Raw genomic sequence first — 18685 nt, forward strand, 5'->3', positions numbered from 1 at the left:
CAGAAAATCATTCATTTGCTATAAGACGAGACAATGCCCGGATTGAACGATCTGAAATACGAGCATCCAACGCTTCAAAGGAAATAGTTTTTTTGAAGTAGAAGAAAGTCCGATGCATGAAGCAGGAATGTCAGATTAAATAAAATATGTATAACATATCGTTTTATGACTTCGACAGCAAAAAACTTCACGCAAAACTTAAAATGCGTTTTTCTCAGAACAGACTTTTTCAGTACTGTTGACACGATTTCTCGTGTTCTACTCGACCGATTCACTTGAAATATTCAGAGAGTCTTGTTTATAGACCTATCTACAGCTCGAACTAGCATCATTACCAAATTCCAATTTTTACTATATTTAAAAAATTCGAGAAACTCAAAAAAACAGTAAAAAAGACACTTTTTTCAAACAGTCGCCAATTTGTTGCAAATTTTTTTTTTTACTTATCGCTAGTTTGGGCGATTGCGCCATTATAGATTAATAATCTTTTTATTTCTCTTATTTCGGATGGCTAGGATGGCTGAAATCATGGCAAGACTGGGGTGCCAATTTTTTGAGACCCCCAATTCATCAGCTGCCAGTATCTTCAATTTTCAACTTTTTAAAATTTTTGTATTGTATTTTAATAATATTAATAAACATGTAGTAGAAAAATGGATAATAAAAACATTCATTGCTCTACACTAGAATACCCCCTTAATATAATAGATATGTGTGGTAGGAGAGTGAAAATTGGGGGTTGCATTTATTATTATAAATAAATAAGTAAAGGAAATTGATCTAAAATCAATAGGAGTGGACAACTTTTGATTAAATCAAATTGTGTTTTAAATATGAGCGTTCTGATAAGCTCAAAAAATTTTGATTAGTTGAAAAAGATCACTTACTGGAAGCAGGATAAAAATGAGGGTGGAAATTTAGGGTATGTTTGTTTTTCTGAAAAAAATAAAGTTGGTTTAAAAATTAAAAATAACTTTCAGGGATGGCTAACCCTTACTACATGGCAAAATAAAGTTTCTTCTGTAATAATACGAGTTCTACAATCAGTTTTAATTATTTTTCAGGTGTGGTGCCCGAACGAAGACTTGCAGGTCACAGACAAGAAGTATGTGGTCTAAAATGGTCTCCAGATGGACAATATTTGGCATCAGGTGGAAATGATAACAGATTACACGTTTGGAGTCACCATACGACATCAAGTAAGAAAGTTGATAAGGGATAAGTGAATATATATATTAGTGTTACTAATAATACTTTAAATATTTCGCTACGAATAAAAAATTACACAAAAAGATAGTTATCAGATAGTCTGTCGGCGACACTCGTACACACAGGTCGTCTAGTGGATCTTGATAGACTTGATAGACTAGCTGACCCGGCAAACGTTGTTTTGCTAAGTAAGCTATATTATAAATAATTTCTAGAGCATCAAAAATATTAATACTAAGCGTATAAGGATGCGCTGTTTGATTGCTATATACAATGAGGTATTATAAAAACAATAAACCCCATTAGTTTGCCTATATTTTGTCAATACAATCAAACTGGAAGTTTTATACACTTTCTATAGAAAACATGGTATAATCTAATCCAAGTCTTTTTTGGTCTTTCGACTTATTGATTACGTTTCAAGTTTTTCATATTCTTTTTGGATTCTGGATTTTTTCTATAATTGTAAATAATACTACTGAGCTTATACAAAATTTTCAAATTTCTGCGAGATGAGATAGAAAATGAATTAAGTATTTCTTCTTTGTCCTGCTTTTTGAAAAGTTTCAAGTAACATTCCATGAATTAAAGTAAATTTAATAAAATGTATATATGTAGAGCAGGACGAGGCACAAATGTCCAATTTGACTTTGAGCAAATATTAATTATATTATAAAAATGAAACCAATTATATCACAACAAATAACAAATTTCAAACGAACAATTATCTGACTACGTTCAGTAAAACTGTCAGCTACTTCATCATTGTAGAAATGTGCTTTTTTATGTCTTTCAAAAATTTGTTATCTAGAGCTTTTTACCCTATAGGCGGGGTAACTTGGAACAGCCAGGTGGCAAACAGGTTTAATGTCTTATTTTAATTTCAAAGGTATTTTACAAAATAATTACATTTTTAACTAATGCTAAAAAACTACCAACGGAGGAAAATACTTTTATTGTGGATTTTCAAAGATTACTTTTTTATATTTTTTTCTCAGCAAATTAATGTGCTCGTCAGTAGAGTCCTTTTTTATATTTTTCTCTCTGCAATTTAATTTGCTCGTCAGTAGAGTCCTTTTTTATATTTTTCTCTCTACAATTCAATTTGCTCGTCAGTAGAGTCTTTTTTATATTTTGCTCTCTACAATTTAATTTGCTCGTCAGTAGGTTTTTTTTTATTTTACTTTTTGCTCGTCAGTAGAGTCCTTTTTATATTTTTCATTTTTCTATTAAATTTGCTCGTCAGTAGAATTCTTTGTATCTTTTTTACTTTTGTTCGTCAGCAGAATCTTTTTTTGTATTTTTTCTCTGCAATTTAATTTGCTCGTCAGTAGAGTCCTTTTTATATTTTTCTCTCTGCAATTTAATTTGCTCGTCAGTAGAGTCCTTTTTTATATTTTACTCTCTACAATTTAATTTGATCGTCAGTAGGGTTTTTTTTATTTTACTTTTTGCTCGTCAGTAGAGTCCTTTTTATATTTTTTCATTTTTCTATTAAATTTGCTCGTCAGTAGAGTCCTTTGTATCTATTTTACTTTTGCTCGTCAGCAGAATCTTTTTTTGTATTTTTTATTTTTCTATTTAATTTGCTCGTCAGTAGAGTTCTTCTTATATATTTTGCATTTTTTATTTAATTTGCTCATCAGTAGAGTCCTTTTTTATATTGTTGTTTTGAGTCCTTTTTATATTTTTTTCTCTACATTTTAATTTGCTTGTCGGTAGAGTCATTTTTTTTAAATATTTATCTCCCGATAGCAAAGTCATAAGAATCAAGGTTATAGCTGATTATACATCTTTTTCCCTCTACTTTCAAATATTGTTGTTGAATAATGCTTAACTTTACTGGTTTTTGACACATCGGTGGTGGAGCTTTTTAACCCCGGACCTTTATATATTACTATCTATTTTTCGATAAATTCTGGGAAATTATAATTGGGAAAATGTTATTCGACAAAATGTCCCTTTGATCGATACCAAATTTAGGTTCTGAATTTAAATAACATAAATAAAAAATAATATAACCTAGAGAATTTATTTACTTTTATTAACCTAAGATTCTATTACAATCTGTCTATTACCCAGGTGGCAATGCAAATTCAATAAACTCCTCGAGTCCCGTACAAACTTATGCAGAACATGTGGCTGCTGTTAAGGCAATCGCCTGGTCACCTCACCATCATGGACTTTTGGCCAGCGGAGGTGGAACTGCTGACAGGTGTATCAGATTTTGGAACACGTTGACTGGACAACCCATGCAGTGTGTAGATACAGGTAATAATAAATAATTTATACATATTTCAGCCCAGAAAAATAAATTAATGCATTTAACTAATAATGTTATCTCAATAACATCAATGGGCCGATTCCGCCTCCCAACAGACCAATGTTATGGCAAGGCCATGTTACGCTCCGACTTCCGTACATTATGGTACTAAATCATAAAGCATACTGTCAAAATGTCATGTATTTGCTGTGCATTCAGGCGTTTTACACATAAACTGCAACGTCACTCGTATGTTATGAAGCTAGATCAGAAAGATCCTGTTATCTAACATCGTTTTTTGACATTTGTGCGGTTTTTAGATTAGATTTACTACTTGACAACATGAGAAATACGCCTGACTGCACAGAAACCACATGGCTTTTGTCAATATTTAGCATGGAAAGTTTTTCATAACATAGCCTTGTCATAATATGTGTCTTAGAGAATGCAATACCGATGGAAAATTTCAATACCGGTATTTCGGTAATAATTCATTTTAAAACCGGAATACCGGTAAATTACCGGTATTTTTATTATCTTAAACAAACGTGAACAAAATTGAAAGTTACTAGTACAAATATAAATAAATGTATATACAACTACAACTATATTCAACTAAACAATAAAATAAAACAATAAATTTATTTTTTTATATAATAATTTAACAAAAGTATATGCAATTTAATTAATTCATTATCACTATCAAGTATATTGAGTACTTTTCACCAAAAACAAACTTATGAGCAAGAAAGACCAAAAACTCATAAAAGATCATATTACATTATTATAATACTGTACTGTCTGTATCCGATGTGTTAAATTCGCATAATCACCAATATTTTAAAAAATAATTTTCTATACTAATTTAAGATCGGATACTTTGTCAAGATAAATAATAAGTTACTATAAATGTTGAGTATTGTTATTTAAAACAATGTGATGCTTTTATAGTATTTTCAAATTTCGAAACGTTTTCGAAAAATAATATTTTATAATTGCAATAAGAAGCAAAAATATTTAGTAATTATCATAATTATTATGTATAAAGTTAGAAAAAAATAAAGATTACGCAGAGGTAATCTGTATGATATAAAATATTTTGACGAAAATATCACATAAAAAACCGTTACATTTTTACATAGGATGAAACAATAAAGATCATTATCTATCAGTCCAATTCTATTTATTGTAACACGATATGAGGCCCTTTGCAAAAGCAATAAATATTCAGTTCAATGACGGGTTAAGATAATATTTGACATTTGTTTATCCTATAGAATCACTTGAAGATATAGCTGTTTATGCGATTATGGAATTTAAAGATAAATTTGTTCCGATAAATTTAAGCTTTAGTGTATTATGTATCAAATAGCGCTTATGTAAAAATACCAAAAATACCGGTATTTTTGGGGTAAATACCGGTAAAATTACCGCCGAAAAATCGGGCGGTTTACCGGTAATTCGGTATACCGGTATACCGGTATTGCATTCCCTGATGTGTCTGTTATGCTGCAGAATTGATCCATGAGTAAAAAGATCTTCATTTATAACAAGAAGTCTAAAATAAAACTTGTGATTTTAAAATTAAGAAAGTTTTTAAAATTACTAAACAAAAAATACGTGTGATATTCTTTATGTTTTTGACATATGTCCTGGGAATATTTCCATCCGCAAAAAATAATAATTTGCTAAAAAAAAATTTTGATTTTTTCTTATCGAGATCAGTGATTTTGGTGTTTTGTATCAGTATATGTGCACAAAGCACATTAGTTGACTTTACATGCGAATTAGTTTTGCGAAATTAGTGTTATTATGCGAAAATGAATTCAGAGACATTATCAAAATTTACTTGAGATCACTTTTGCTTTGAGTAAGGAATAATCACTTCTTTTGTTAATGCTGTTTCTATCCATAGTAATGAAACAGGATTCAGCAAATCGTCTTAGTACAATTTGGAAAATTAACGATTGATTTCTTAATTTATATATATATATATATATATATATATATATATATATATATATATTAATATTCAGACAATAATCAATTTTATTATTAGGATCTCAAGTGTGCAACCTCGCCTGGTCAAAACATAGCTCGGAGTTAGTTTCAACACACGGATATAGCCAGAATCAAATACTGGTTTGGAAATATCCTAGTTTAACTCAGGTAAACTATAAATAGAAGTCTATATATATATATATATATAATATATATATATATATATATACTAGCTGGCCCGGCATTTTGTTGTTTAGCCATAAGAAATATTTTTAGAATAAATTCAGTATAAAAGACTGTAACTAACCGATTCTGAATGTAGAATTGTGTTGTATATAAGGGGTGTTCATTAATCACATAATCAATTTTTTTAGGGATTTTTGGATTCGTGTTGATATTCAAAATTATTCCCTCTCTTCCACCAAAACATCACGTGTATTTTCAGTTACGACAAAAAATTGTGAAATTTTTGATTTTTTTGAAAATGTTTGGATTTTTTTAACTTCCCGTAGGGCAAGTTATAGTAATCGCAAAAAAATCGAAAATGAAAATTTTTATATATCTTTACGTTTCAGAGGTTTCTGAACATTTTGGCATACCTTAGAAAAAATGGATGTATGTGTGTGTGTGTGTGTGTATGTGTGTGTATGTATGTGTGTGTATGTATGTGCGGATACAAATTTTCGTCGACGATTTCGGGAACACGGATCAACCGATTTGAATAATTCAAAAAACATTCGATCCGTGTTGATAAGGAGACGTGCTGATTAGTTTTTGGCAAAGGCAGGTCAAGCCGTTCCGAAGATACGGGGCAAAAAGTTCCGAAAACGGTAACTCGGTTTTTAAGAGAACGGAGCGTCCGATTTTAATAATTCAAAAAAACATTTCACTTGTATTGACAAGATGAAGAATCTATAAATTTTCATAAAGGTAGGTCTAGCGGTTTCGGAGATATAGAGGAAAAAGTAAAAAAATGAGCCATTTGGCGGTCAAAAATGATCATTAGACATATGCACATCAAATTATCAGACATTTTATAGAGATTTTAACAATAAGTATACATTTTGTTAACATTCCTATCGGTTCCGTACCAATGCTTATGCGTTAGACAGCGACGCGGCGCTTACGCGCTTTATATTTTGTCCCTATGTAGTTAAAGCAGTACGATTGCTTTGAAAAAAAAGTTCAGATCTTCCACAATATGTCAAAATAAAGAAAAAAAAAATTTTTTTCAAAAAAAAAAAAAAATTTTTTAAAAAAAATTTTTTTAAAAAATTTTTTTTTTTTCAAAAAAAAAACTAATTTTTTGTCCAATTATAGTTTCTCAAAAATCTTATTTTTTCAGAGTAATTTTTTTTTCAAAAATGTTAATCGTTTTAAAAAAAAATAATAATTATTGGTACGGGAAGTTCCAGCAATTTGCCTTAAGGCACGATGCCCTAATTGCCTTAAGACAGAATTCCACTTACAGCTAGTTAAAAGAATATATAATCAAAAATAAATGCACGTGATATCTTACTATACCCCTCCCTACCCCACGTGATATTTTGTGATTTTTTGTGAATGATATATCATTTTTCAATTCCAATATACCATTTTTCTTCTCATATAATTTTTCTCAAATCATAAGGACTACTTTTCAACTCTCTTTTTTGTCTCATTTATTAAAGTCTATTTATTATATTATTAATTTTCCTTAGGATAAGTTACAGTAATCGTAAAAAAATCGAAAATGAAAAAATTTGCATATCTTTACGTTTTAAAGGTTTCTGAACATGTTGGCATAAATTAATATATGTGTGTGTGCGGATACAAAATTTCATCGACGTTTTTGAGAGCACGGATCAACCGATTTGAATAATTCAAAAAGCATTTGATTCGTATTTCTAAGGAGGCGTGTTGATTAGCTTTTGGCAAAGGTAGGTCTAGCCGTTTCGAAGATACGGGGCAAAAAGTGCCAAAAACGGTAGCTCCTGTTTTAAGAGAACGGAGCGTCCGATTTGAATAATTAAAATATAATTTTAATTGTATTATAAACGAAGAACTGTTTAAATTTTTGAGGTTAAGACAGGTCTAGCGGTTATGGACTCTCATCGCAAATAAATTAGAAAAATGTCATTTGGCGGTCATAAATGTTCATCATTAGACATATGCACATCAAATTATCAGATGTTTTATAAAGATTATAATAATGTGTTCATATTTTGAGTCTTTTTTTGGATTCCGTACCAAGATTTTTATTTTTAAAATTCATTTATATGGCTAAAACAAAATGTCATCGACAGTATGGAATAACCTATTTGTATGATTGAAAAAAACATTCGGTTCGTACTTGGTCGCGAGGCATTTTTGCAAAAGGCACGTCTTGTCGTTTCGGAGCGCAATGGGTGTAAAAATGGTTATGCAGTTTTTGATAGAACGAAACATTCGATTAAATTAATTCAAAAAATGTTTTTATTGTGTAGACAGTGTGCAAAAGATGCTTTTACAAAAACTTCGTAATTTTAAAAGTTTTCAAAAAAAAAAAAAAAATCAAAATTTTCAAAAAATATTTAAAGTTTAAAAAAATTCAAATTTTCGGAACTTTTCATCATTTTCAAGAAAAAATCTATATTTTGAAAATATTCGATAAAATATCATAATTCAAATTCCCAAGAAAATTTAAAAAAAAAGGATTTTTTCCAGGAATTGCAAAAAAATCGAACTTTCAAAATTATCAAAAAAATCAAATTTTACGGAAAAATGAACAATTTTTTTGTAAACATTCATATAAGTTATTTGTAGAACACGCTAGTGGCCCAATTTAATAAGCACTTATAAGTTTACAGTGTGTATTTATAATAAACTAGCAAACCTGACGAACTCCGTGTCGCCACCAGATGGTTTCGTGAGAAAGATGACGAAATTTTTTGTTTGTTTTATATTTGAAAAGGAAAAAAATTGATTCTATTGTTTTTTAGCTGAACTTCTCTAAGTAAATGAAAGTGAATCCGCAAATTATCCGTTTCATTGAAGTGCTCTTTGGTAAACCACATTTTTTGTTTTTTGGTCTGACGTTAACACAAACAAAGCGGATGGTGTTTTCCTCATGAACAGGCAACGTATAACTGCGCATGTGAAAAACAATTATTTTCTAAATAATCTATTTGAAATTTATCCCGCAAACACTAAGCGATTGGCCTTGCGACTTGTTATTGCGAACGCAAGGCAAACTGGAAATTGCAATCGTTTGAAGTCAAACGGAAGACCAGTCGGAATCATTGGTATGTCACCAAATCGCCAACAATTTTTGATTGAATGGTGAAATTCAGTGCGTGTACATCATTATTCTTTGCAACAAGAATTGCTCGTTGACTTAACCAAGCATAATTCTGATAATTCTCAGTAATGTCATTACTCGAATTTTTAATTACGGTGCGGCAAGTTCCAGCAATTTGCCTTGGGCAAATCCAGGCATGATGCTAGTTGGCTCATATATATGTCTAATTATAGTATTATTAATATTTTTTTCTAATGATATTTTTTTCCCAGGTTGCCAAATTAACAGGACACTCCTATCGAGTCCTGTATTTAGCCTTAAGTCCTGATGGTGAAGCCATCGTCACTGGTGCTGGGGATGAAACATTAAGATTTTGGAACGTATTTTCCAAAGCCAGAAGTCAAAAAGAGAATAAATCTGTACTAAATCTATTCACTAGCATACGGTAAACGAAATTATAACATGTGTGGATATACACACATAACAATATATATATATATATATATATATATATATGTATATATATATATATATATTTGTGTGTATATCCACACGACTTAGACAATTTTTCAAGTTCAAATACTAATATCGACTAAACTAACACTTGACACGATAAATTATTTATTCGACAAATTAATATATATATAAATATATAACAGACGATATATTATACACAAACATATATGTATAAACCTAAACTTTTTTTAACTTTACAAAGTTAAAAGTTATTTATTTTTCTATTATTTTGGTATGATTTACCAATTTTTTTAATAAGTTTTTTATATTTATACATATATGTAGATTTATATTTTTTTTACGAATTATATTTACTTTTTATGAATTATATATATTTGTATGTATAAAGTTATACGGTGCATGGATTTACATGCTTTTTGTGAAATATGTATTTTTGGTAATTAATTGAAGATTTTTTTGGACTTGAGTAAATATTAGTTTAAGATAAAAAATATTAAATATATACATATATATATATATATATATATATATGTATATGTATATATATTTATGTATATGTATGTATATCTATATTAGCTCATTTTTTTTTTCAAACAATTAATCAAAACAACAATAAAATGTTTAATTACGACGTTTCGGACCTAGATACGTTCCATCAGCAAGTTTTCACTAAAAACAAAATATTACTTTATGTCATGAATATTAATAACTACGTTTCGGAACTGGATCAATTTCATCATCAGATATTTTCTGACAAAAGAACGGACGTTTTCTTAAGAGGAATTTTACTTTGTGTCGTAAATATTAATAACTACGTTTCGGAACTGGATACGTTCCATCATCAGGTTTTTTCTGACAAAAAATGATAAATTACTTAATAGGAATTTTACTTTATTTCATGAATATTAATAATTACGTTTCGGATCAGTTTTTTTCTGACAAAAAATTAATATTTTCTTAAAAGAAATTTTATTATCAGGTTTTTTTCTGACAAAAAAACGATCAGTTTCTTAAAAGGAATTTTACTTTGTGTCATCAATATTAGTAACTACGTTTCGGAACTAGATCAGTTCCATCATCAGTTTTTTCCCGACAAAAAACAATCATTTTTTTAAAAGGAGTTTTACTTTGTGTCCTTTTGTCACGGATTTTTTTTTAATTTTTAAACTTGTCTTGTAAATATATTATTGAATAATTTCCTTAGAACTGTTCGATGTATTTGTGTGTGTGTATTTTTTGTAAACATTTTTTTTATAAATTTGAAAAATGTTATTGCATTTAATATTCAATTTTTTATTAAAAAAAATCAGAATCCATTCATTTCGTTTATTATGCTGTTCTAACAAAATTCTTCAATAATACAGTTACAAAATAATAAGTTTGTATTTCACACAAAAAATCTGATGATGGAACCTATCTAGTTCCGAAACGTCTTAATTGAACATCTTCAGAAAACTTGTTGTTTTTCTTAGATTAATTGTTTGCAAAAAAACATGAATATATTGGAAAATCTAGGAGTCTTATATTAAATAAATTTATATATATATATATATATATATATATATATATTATAGGTTTTTTTCGCAAGTTTCCATCAAAATAATAAAAAGGAAGTCTTATTGTTTCTAAGAAAAAAAATTTAATCGATTTCCATACATTTTGTGTCTTAATTTGACTCTTCCTCAGTGCACAAAACTACAAAAATTCGTATAATATAAATAATATCAAACTTATAATTATTAAAAAAATGATAAAGCAAAAAACTAAGAATGTTTTTAATCGATTTCCATACGTTTCGAATCCTAATTTGACTCTTCTTCATTGGACCAAACACTAAAAAATGATAAATAAAATAAATTAAAAAAATATATTGAATTTATCAATAACAAAAATATGATTTGGTAAAATTGACATTGAAAAATTATTATTAAGTGATTAATTAAATTTTATTTTTTTCATTTAATATATTTTTGTGTTTTTGTGTTACAAATAATTTACATTTAAAAGGTTTTTGTTGTTTAATTTTTCAACACTCGTTTATAATATTTTGTTGTTCATTTTATGATAAATTTAATATTTTTTCTTGTATCTTGTATTTTTTATAGTTTGGTTTTCTGAAGAAGATATAAACTGGAATTCAAGCATATCGATTAACTTTGTTTTTAGAAACATGATTTAGTTTCTTTCTATTTTTATTTTCTAGATGGATGCATCATATATATATATATATATTTATATATATATATATATATATATATATACATATATTTCCCACCGTGTATAAAGTCCAAATATCAGACATTAATATATATGTGTAATATAATTTTTTAAATCGAAAACAAATGCTTTTGTTTATGTATATATTAAAACGTACAGAGGTATATATCTTTATTTATTAATAAGATTTTTAATATATACATAACCTATTTTGTTTTCCATATATATATATATATATATATATATATATATATATATAATATATTATATATCTGAAATATTTATATGCATCCAAATAGTCACAATAAAAAGCAATATATAATTTAATATGTACGTTTCGACACTGTATGTGTGTCATCATTGTAAAAAACATTTTACATTATAAGTACACTAGAAGATAAGATATATATAATATCAATACATACCGAACCAGGAAAAAAACACAACACACACATTTTAAAGACATTGTTTAATGAAAAAACACGCTAATAAATTAAAATAATTAAATAAAAGTTAAATAATAACATTATGTAGTTAATCACATCATTGACAATTTGTAAATGGCGCGCGAAATTTCAAATTACACCATATTGGAACGAAGGGGTTCACAAAAAGTGGATGCAGGATCGAGCTTTCGGAAAAACTAGCCGTTTGCAAGAGAGTATTAATAATGATGGAAAGAGGATTAAGGAAAATAAAACAGAGTATTAGATAATAAATTTATTAATCTTTTCAACACTTTGTTTTGTTTTTCTTCATTCTTTTTGCATCATTGTTAAAACTCTCTTGCAAGCGGCTAGATTTTGCCAGAACTCAATCCTGCATCCACATTTGTGAACCCCTTCGTTTTCCATAAGGCATTGCTGTGCATTTTGGGCGCCATTTACAAATTGTCAGTGATGTGATTAACTACATAATGTTATTATTTAACTTGTATTTAATTATTTTATTCTATTAGTTTGTTTTTTCATTAAACAAAGTCTTGAAAATATGTGTCTTGTGTTTTTTATTGTTTTGGTATGTATTGATATATCTTTATAAATGTTATATCTTCTTTGTAAAATATTTTTTTAGAATTTATAATGTACATAACTCATTACTTATCTATTGCTTTTTATTCCTGCAATTTGCATGCAAATAAATATTTCATTTATCATTATAATTGACTTACTGCAATATAAAATAACTTTAATTTATTTCTAAGACTTGAATTTAGTATATATTATATATATACTCGCTTTTACATGTGTAATGAATAAATAGTGCAATTTATATTAATTTTTATTGAACAATTGTGCATGATGAATGTTTAAATTATCTTTTTTCATGCACAATAAGGGAACTGAAATAGTCATTAGTTTGTAATAATAATAAATTCAGAAGTAATATACATAGATGTGTTTAGTAGCATTTAATACAATGTAATTCATTGTAAAGATGGATGAATAAATATTGATTTATGGAAATAGTGTATAGGATTGTTGTTTTATAATAATTTATAATAATTTATTTAAATAGCCCACAGATTTCTTCCAATAGGACTCAAAAATACAGTTATTTTACAAATAAATAACAATTACAATATATACAAAATTACAATATATAGTTATTAACATAAAATGCTTGCATAAAATTACATATAATGCAGAATGTAACAATATTATTTATAAACAGAATAAGATAAAATAATGAGATATTTGAAAAGAAAATAAAAAGTTTAACTTGTGCAGATGGAGATTATTTGATTAGGTGAAGTGTTGTGAATATCTATTTCATTATTAATTAAGTTAAAGTTAGAGGACATAAGTAGAATAGGCGAATTTAAGAGAGAATTAGATTTAGGAGTAGGATAATTGAAAAATAATTGTGAACGCAAAGATAGCCTTGGAACATTAAAGGATAGTTAGTTAAGAATTAGAGTACAGCTGTCACTAGTCTATAGAATTATTGCAAAGTTTAAATAAGAACATAATTGTACAGATAAATCGACGAGAGGCAAGGGAAGGAATACCAAATTCTTTTAGTAAAGTGTTGTGGTCAAAGCAACGTTCAGGGTAAATTTTATATGTTTTATAATAAAGGTATTTCAGAAATTTTCGCCGAACCTTCTCTATCGCATCAGAGTTGTTGGTTTGATGAGGATACCAAATAATCGAACCATATTCTAATTTTGAACGTACAATAGAATGGTACATGCAAAGAAGCGCATTGGTAGATTTAAATTGTTTACAATTTCTCAGTATCGAACCTAAAGATTTGTGTGCTCTATTACAAATATCAGTTATATGATCCGTGAAAAAGAAACCTGAATCAAATAGAACTCCTAAATCTGAAATTTTATTACATTATATATGTAAATATCATATATAAATATCGTCAAAATTTATAAATTTGAATTTGAAAATTTAAATTCAAATCCATGTCATGCTTTCTATTACCAACTTCACTCTTGTGTATGACGTTCAACTGTCATAAGCGAACTTCACTTCTCTTCAATATTAATTTATTATTTATTTATTTAGTTAGATCGTGTTAAAATATCTAAAGCATTGCTTTATCAAACACAATAAATAGTTTTAAAGTGTTCTAATTCTTTCAGTGAATACAATAAGCGTTGTTTTATAATAAATTGATAACACTAAGTACTACTTTATAATAAATTATTACTATTATGATTTGTGTGTACATGCCGGTTAGTAGCTGTCAGAAAGAGGTTATGTTTGGTAAGTGAAATTTATTATAAACTAGTTGTTAATATTATTTTGCCTTAAGACAAGTTGCATGATAATACGATTCATGTAAATAATCATTTTAATCAATAACAAATCAATATATTTATGGGTGGTTCATAGTGTGATAAACTTTTGTAAAGTTAGGTATTCAATTTTGCACAAGTTTTGAACTTCCTCCAAATAAAATAAATTAATTATCTCCAGTTGTGCTGATCCGATCATACCATTTTGTTTTTTTTTATCATAATTATTAAAATAATTAAAAAAAAGTTTTTTTGCAATTTTGTTAACAATAACAAGAACTAGTAGTGTATGGCATCGTGCCTTAAGGCAAATTGCTGGAAGTACCGTAATGAAATATTCGAGGAATATTAAATGTTTTCAAATAGATTATTATATGAATACTGTAACTTATATGTTTACAGGAAAGTAAATAAACAAAACTTAATCCAATAAATTTAAAATGAAGGACATTGTCTAATATTTATATGAATTATATAAACTGAATTGCAAAGTTAAATTTATTTTATAAAGTATATAAGTGAGCCTTAGAACTCTAGCTAGAATTAAATTTAAAATCCAAATTATTTTCGATATTCAAAAAAAAAATATTTTTGTAAATTAAAAAAAAATCTATTTCCAGAAGCAATCGTTTTGTCAATACAAGCAGAAAGATTTTTGAATCATTCAAATCGGATTCTTAGTTCTCTCAAAAACTGTCATTTTTTGCACATTTTGCTCTGTATCCCCGAAACGGCTGGACCTGCCTTTGCCACGAACTAATCATCACTTCTCCGTATCATTACGAATTGAATTTTTTTTAGCTTCCCCTAGGATAAGTAACAGTAATCGCAAAAAAATCAAAAATGAAAATTTTTATATATCTTTACGTTTTCAGAGGTTTCTGAACATTTTGGCATACCTTAGAAAAAATGGATGTATGTGTGTGCCGATTTGAACCGATTTGAATAATTCAAAAACTTTTTATATATCTTTATGTTTCAAAACCTTCTGAACATTTTGGCATACCTTAGAAAAAATGGATGTATGTGTGTGTGTGCGTGTGTGTATGTGTGTTCGGATACAAATTTTCGTCGACTATTTCGGGAACACGAATGAAGCAATTTGAATAATTTAAAAAACATTCGATTCGTATTGATATGGAGACGTGCTGATTAGTTTTTGGCAAAGGCAGGTTCAGCCGTTACGGAGATATGGGGCAAAAGTGCCAAAAACGGTAACTCAATTTATATGAGAACGGAGCGTCCGATTTGAATAATTCGAAAAACATTTTACTTGTATTAACAAGAAGAACTGATCAAATTTTCAAGAAGGCAGGTCTAGCGGTTTCGGAGATCTAGTACAAAAAAGTGAAAAAAAGGCCATTTGGCGGTAAAAAATGATCATTAAACATATGCACATCAAATTATCAGATATTTTATAGAGATTTTAACAATAAGTATAAATTTTGTTTGCATTCCTATGGGTTCCGTATCAATGTTTATCCGTTAGATAGCGACGCGGCGCTTACGCGCTTTATATTTTATCTCTATGCAGTTAAAGCAGTACGATTGCTTTGAAAAAAGTTCAGATCTTCTAAAATATGTCAAAATAAAGAAAAAAAAATTTTTTTTCGAAAAAAAAAAATAAAAAAAATTTTTTTTCAATTTTTTTTTCAAAAAATAGTAATTTTTTGTCAAATTTATAGTTTCTCAAAAATCTTATTTTTTCGAAGTATTTTTTTTTCAAAAATGTTCATCGTTTTAAAAAAAATAAGAATTTTTGATACGGGAAGTTCGAGCAATTTGCCTTTAGGCACGATGCCCTAATTGCCTTAAGACAGAATTCCACTTACAGCTAGTTTTAATATAAATTCCCAAAAATCACCTATTTTTAGGCGGTTACACTAGTTGTGCCTTTTAAGTCATCGTTTATTTTTTGTTCGAGATTTGTTCGGTTTTTATCTGCGTATATTATCATTGTATCGTCTGCGTACACTATGTATTAGGTTGTCAAATATCTCCCTTCCGCTTTTTTGCTCTTGGTTTATAATACAAAAAGGCGGAAGGGAGATATTTGACAACCTTATATTTATCTACTATGTTATTTTAAAATGGGTTCAACTATGAGGTATAAAAGACCAACTGTCTTTCACGAAAAATTCTCGATAGTCGATACTTTTCCCACGATACTTTTTTGAGTATCGACACATTGCCACTATACATACTTCTAAAACTACCCTCAACTTGTGCCTCGTGTCTCTTACAACTTCACTTCTTTTACCGGCTGCGGGCGAACCCTGCCGCCCCGGGACGAACCGGCTTCCCGCCGTCCCGTCGGCGTCGTTCGGCGACGATTCGCTCTTTTCCTCGGCTTCGGCTCCTCTCGTTCCTCAGTAGTGTTTCAAGTGTCATGCGATCCACATACGTTAATATTTCACCAGCAATTTTCGACGAGACATGCATCACCATGGATTCAATCGGAAGGACATTTTGTTAATAAAGGTAAACATGGTAATAATAATAGTAATTGATAGTATAGATATACCAATATATAGTTAGATTATTCTATTCAATGGTGCCACGAATGGATGTTTCAAGTGCGGTGTCATAGGGTTGTGAAAGGGAGTGACTGACTATACTATACATATATATGAGTCAGCATCTTCAGAACAATATATGTAACATTTTAACTAACAGTTTTAACTAGTTAAGAGTGATATTTAGCCTTAGACAAGTGGCATGAACTTTCCGAAATGTGTAAGAATTGGCTTAATCAATCGAAATTGAAATTTAGATATTTAGATAAATTAGTCAACTGTTTATTTCAATAATAAAATTATCGTTTTCAATTAAATCTAAATATTGCGATTTGGAATAGAATTTTTTCAACACATTTAAATTAACTGTAATTATATTAATTATATTGCACAGACACGTGCTTTATGCCCTGAAGTTGTAGTCATCGTAAATTATTGTAATCGCGAAAAAAATCGAAAATGAAATTTTTTATATATCTTTACGTTTTAAAGATTTCTGAACATTTTGGCATAACTTATTGTGAATTGCCATTAGTTAATTAGAAACACTCCTCTGAAGATGGCATAAAATAATATGTCGAAACGTATGGAAATAATAAAAATTTGAAGTTTGCCACCAGTTCGAAAATCCAAAGAAATGCACGAATGACTTTTAAATTATCGAAACCGGTCAAGTCGTTTTTGAGTATACGTTGTTGTAAGGTCAAATTTTGACTCACAAACAAACACACTTTTTCCAATTTAGGTTTAATTCAGAATGATTTGAAACGTTGAAATGCCATAAAATTAGCAAATCGAGTTTTTCTTCTAAATAGAAAAAAGTTCACTTATTTTTCTTGTGAATTGTGATTTCGTTGATGATTATGATATAAAGTGCCGAATGCCGAGACGTTTGGAAAAATCAATTTTCTGAAGGATTGTTTTTTTATGTCTTCTCAGATTTATTTATTTGAATCAAATTGGTCGCTATTTGTCATTTTTTTTAAATTGATATTTATTCATTTTAATTATAAAAATATAATATAATAAAAAAAAACCAAATGGGTAGTCTGCCCGAAGGCAGGTCTATGATGTGAGAGTTCCACAAATTAATGATTTCTTTGCCCTCCATTGTTTATTTAATATATAACAAAATTATTGATTCCCATATTATTTGACCATTTGATTTATCAATGGGCTATCTCCATTGAAATATATATTTAAAATTTTGTTCTATCTCTATTAGGGTGGTCTTTAATATGGATGTTTTTGAAATTCCTTGTTTCCAAATTGATGAAAAACAATTCTCTGAAAGTTGTAGCTCTTTATATTAACCGCCTCAAAAATGTAAAAAAACATTCCGTCAATACAAACTGTTTTTTGAAGTATTCCAATCGAGCAGTCTGTTCACGTTTATTTTTTTGCCCCGTATCTCCCAAACGTCTGAACTTGCCTCTGCCAGAAACTAATCAGAACGACTCCCCATCAATGTATTTTGAATCGTTCAATTTGGTGAACCGTGCTCCCGAAATCGTCGACGAAAGATTGTATTAGCACACATACATCCATTTTTGTGATAGGGATCTATAGAAACAAGAAAATTGCACCAGCTCCTGGCCTAATTTGTAAATAATTAATAGATATCTAGTCCTTAGGAGAAAAATCTTATTTGTGTTTTCTTAGCGTTTATTTTCGACGTACAAGGACGCACGTATTTACTACGGAGACGAACGTAGTACGTCATACGTCATAATCGATATATACATGTATATAATATATATATAAATCTTGGTCTTTCATCTTTTTTTTATTTAGTAAACCCCTTTGAACAATATTAGATTCATTATAAATGCGCTGTTAATTGATAATCTAAATATTGATGAATGGCCGAGTCTGTTTTCTTAATTTGTCATCGGACTAACTAAATTAAGGAGACTGATTTAGAAATTGCATCATTGCATGCAATTTCCTATCGATGATGAAAGATTGCGATTTGAATATAAATTTAA

General features: G+C 28.5%; 1 protein-coding gene across 1 annotated transcript in view; it reads left to right on the forward strand.

The window, feature by feature from the left end:
• LOC113370617 (fizzy-related protein homolog) overlaps positions 1 to 9275 on the forward strand; it is a 30011-nt gene extending 20736 nt beyond the window's left edge. Inside the window, 4 exon segments of the mRNA XM_026611317.1 lie at positions 1065 to 1181; positions 3292 to 3480; positions 5532 to 5641; positions 9005 to 9275. Of these exon segments, the coding sequence (XP_026467102.1) occupies positions 1065 to 1181; positions 3292 to 3480; positions 5532 to 5641; positions 9005 to 9181 (593 nt within the window). The 3' untranslated portion in view covers positions 9182 to 9275.
• The last annotated feature ends 9410 nt before the right edge of the window (positions 9276 to 18685 follow it).

The sequence above is a fragment of the Ctenocephalides felis genome, unplaced genomic scaffold, assembly GCF_003426905.1.
Source record: "Ctenocephalides felis isolate EL2017-DRISC unplaced genomic scaffold, ASM342690v1 CF-g0.4_SCAFFOLD_00845, whole genome shotgun sequence".
Taxonomy (NCBI): domain Eukaryota; kingdom Metazoa; phylum Arthropoda; class Insecta; order Siphonaptera; family Pulicidae; genus Ctenocephalides; species Ctenocephalides felis.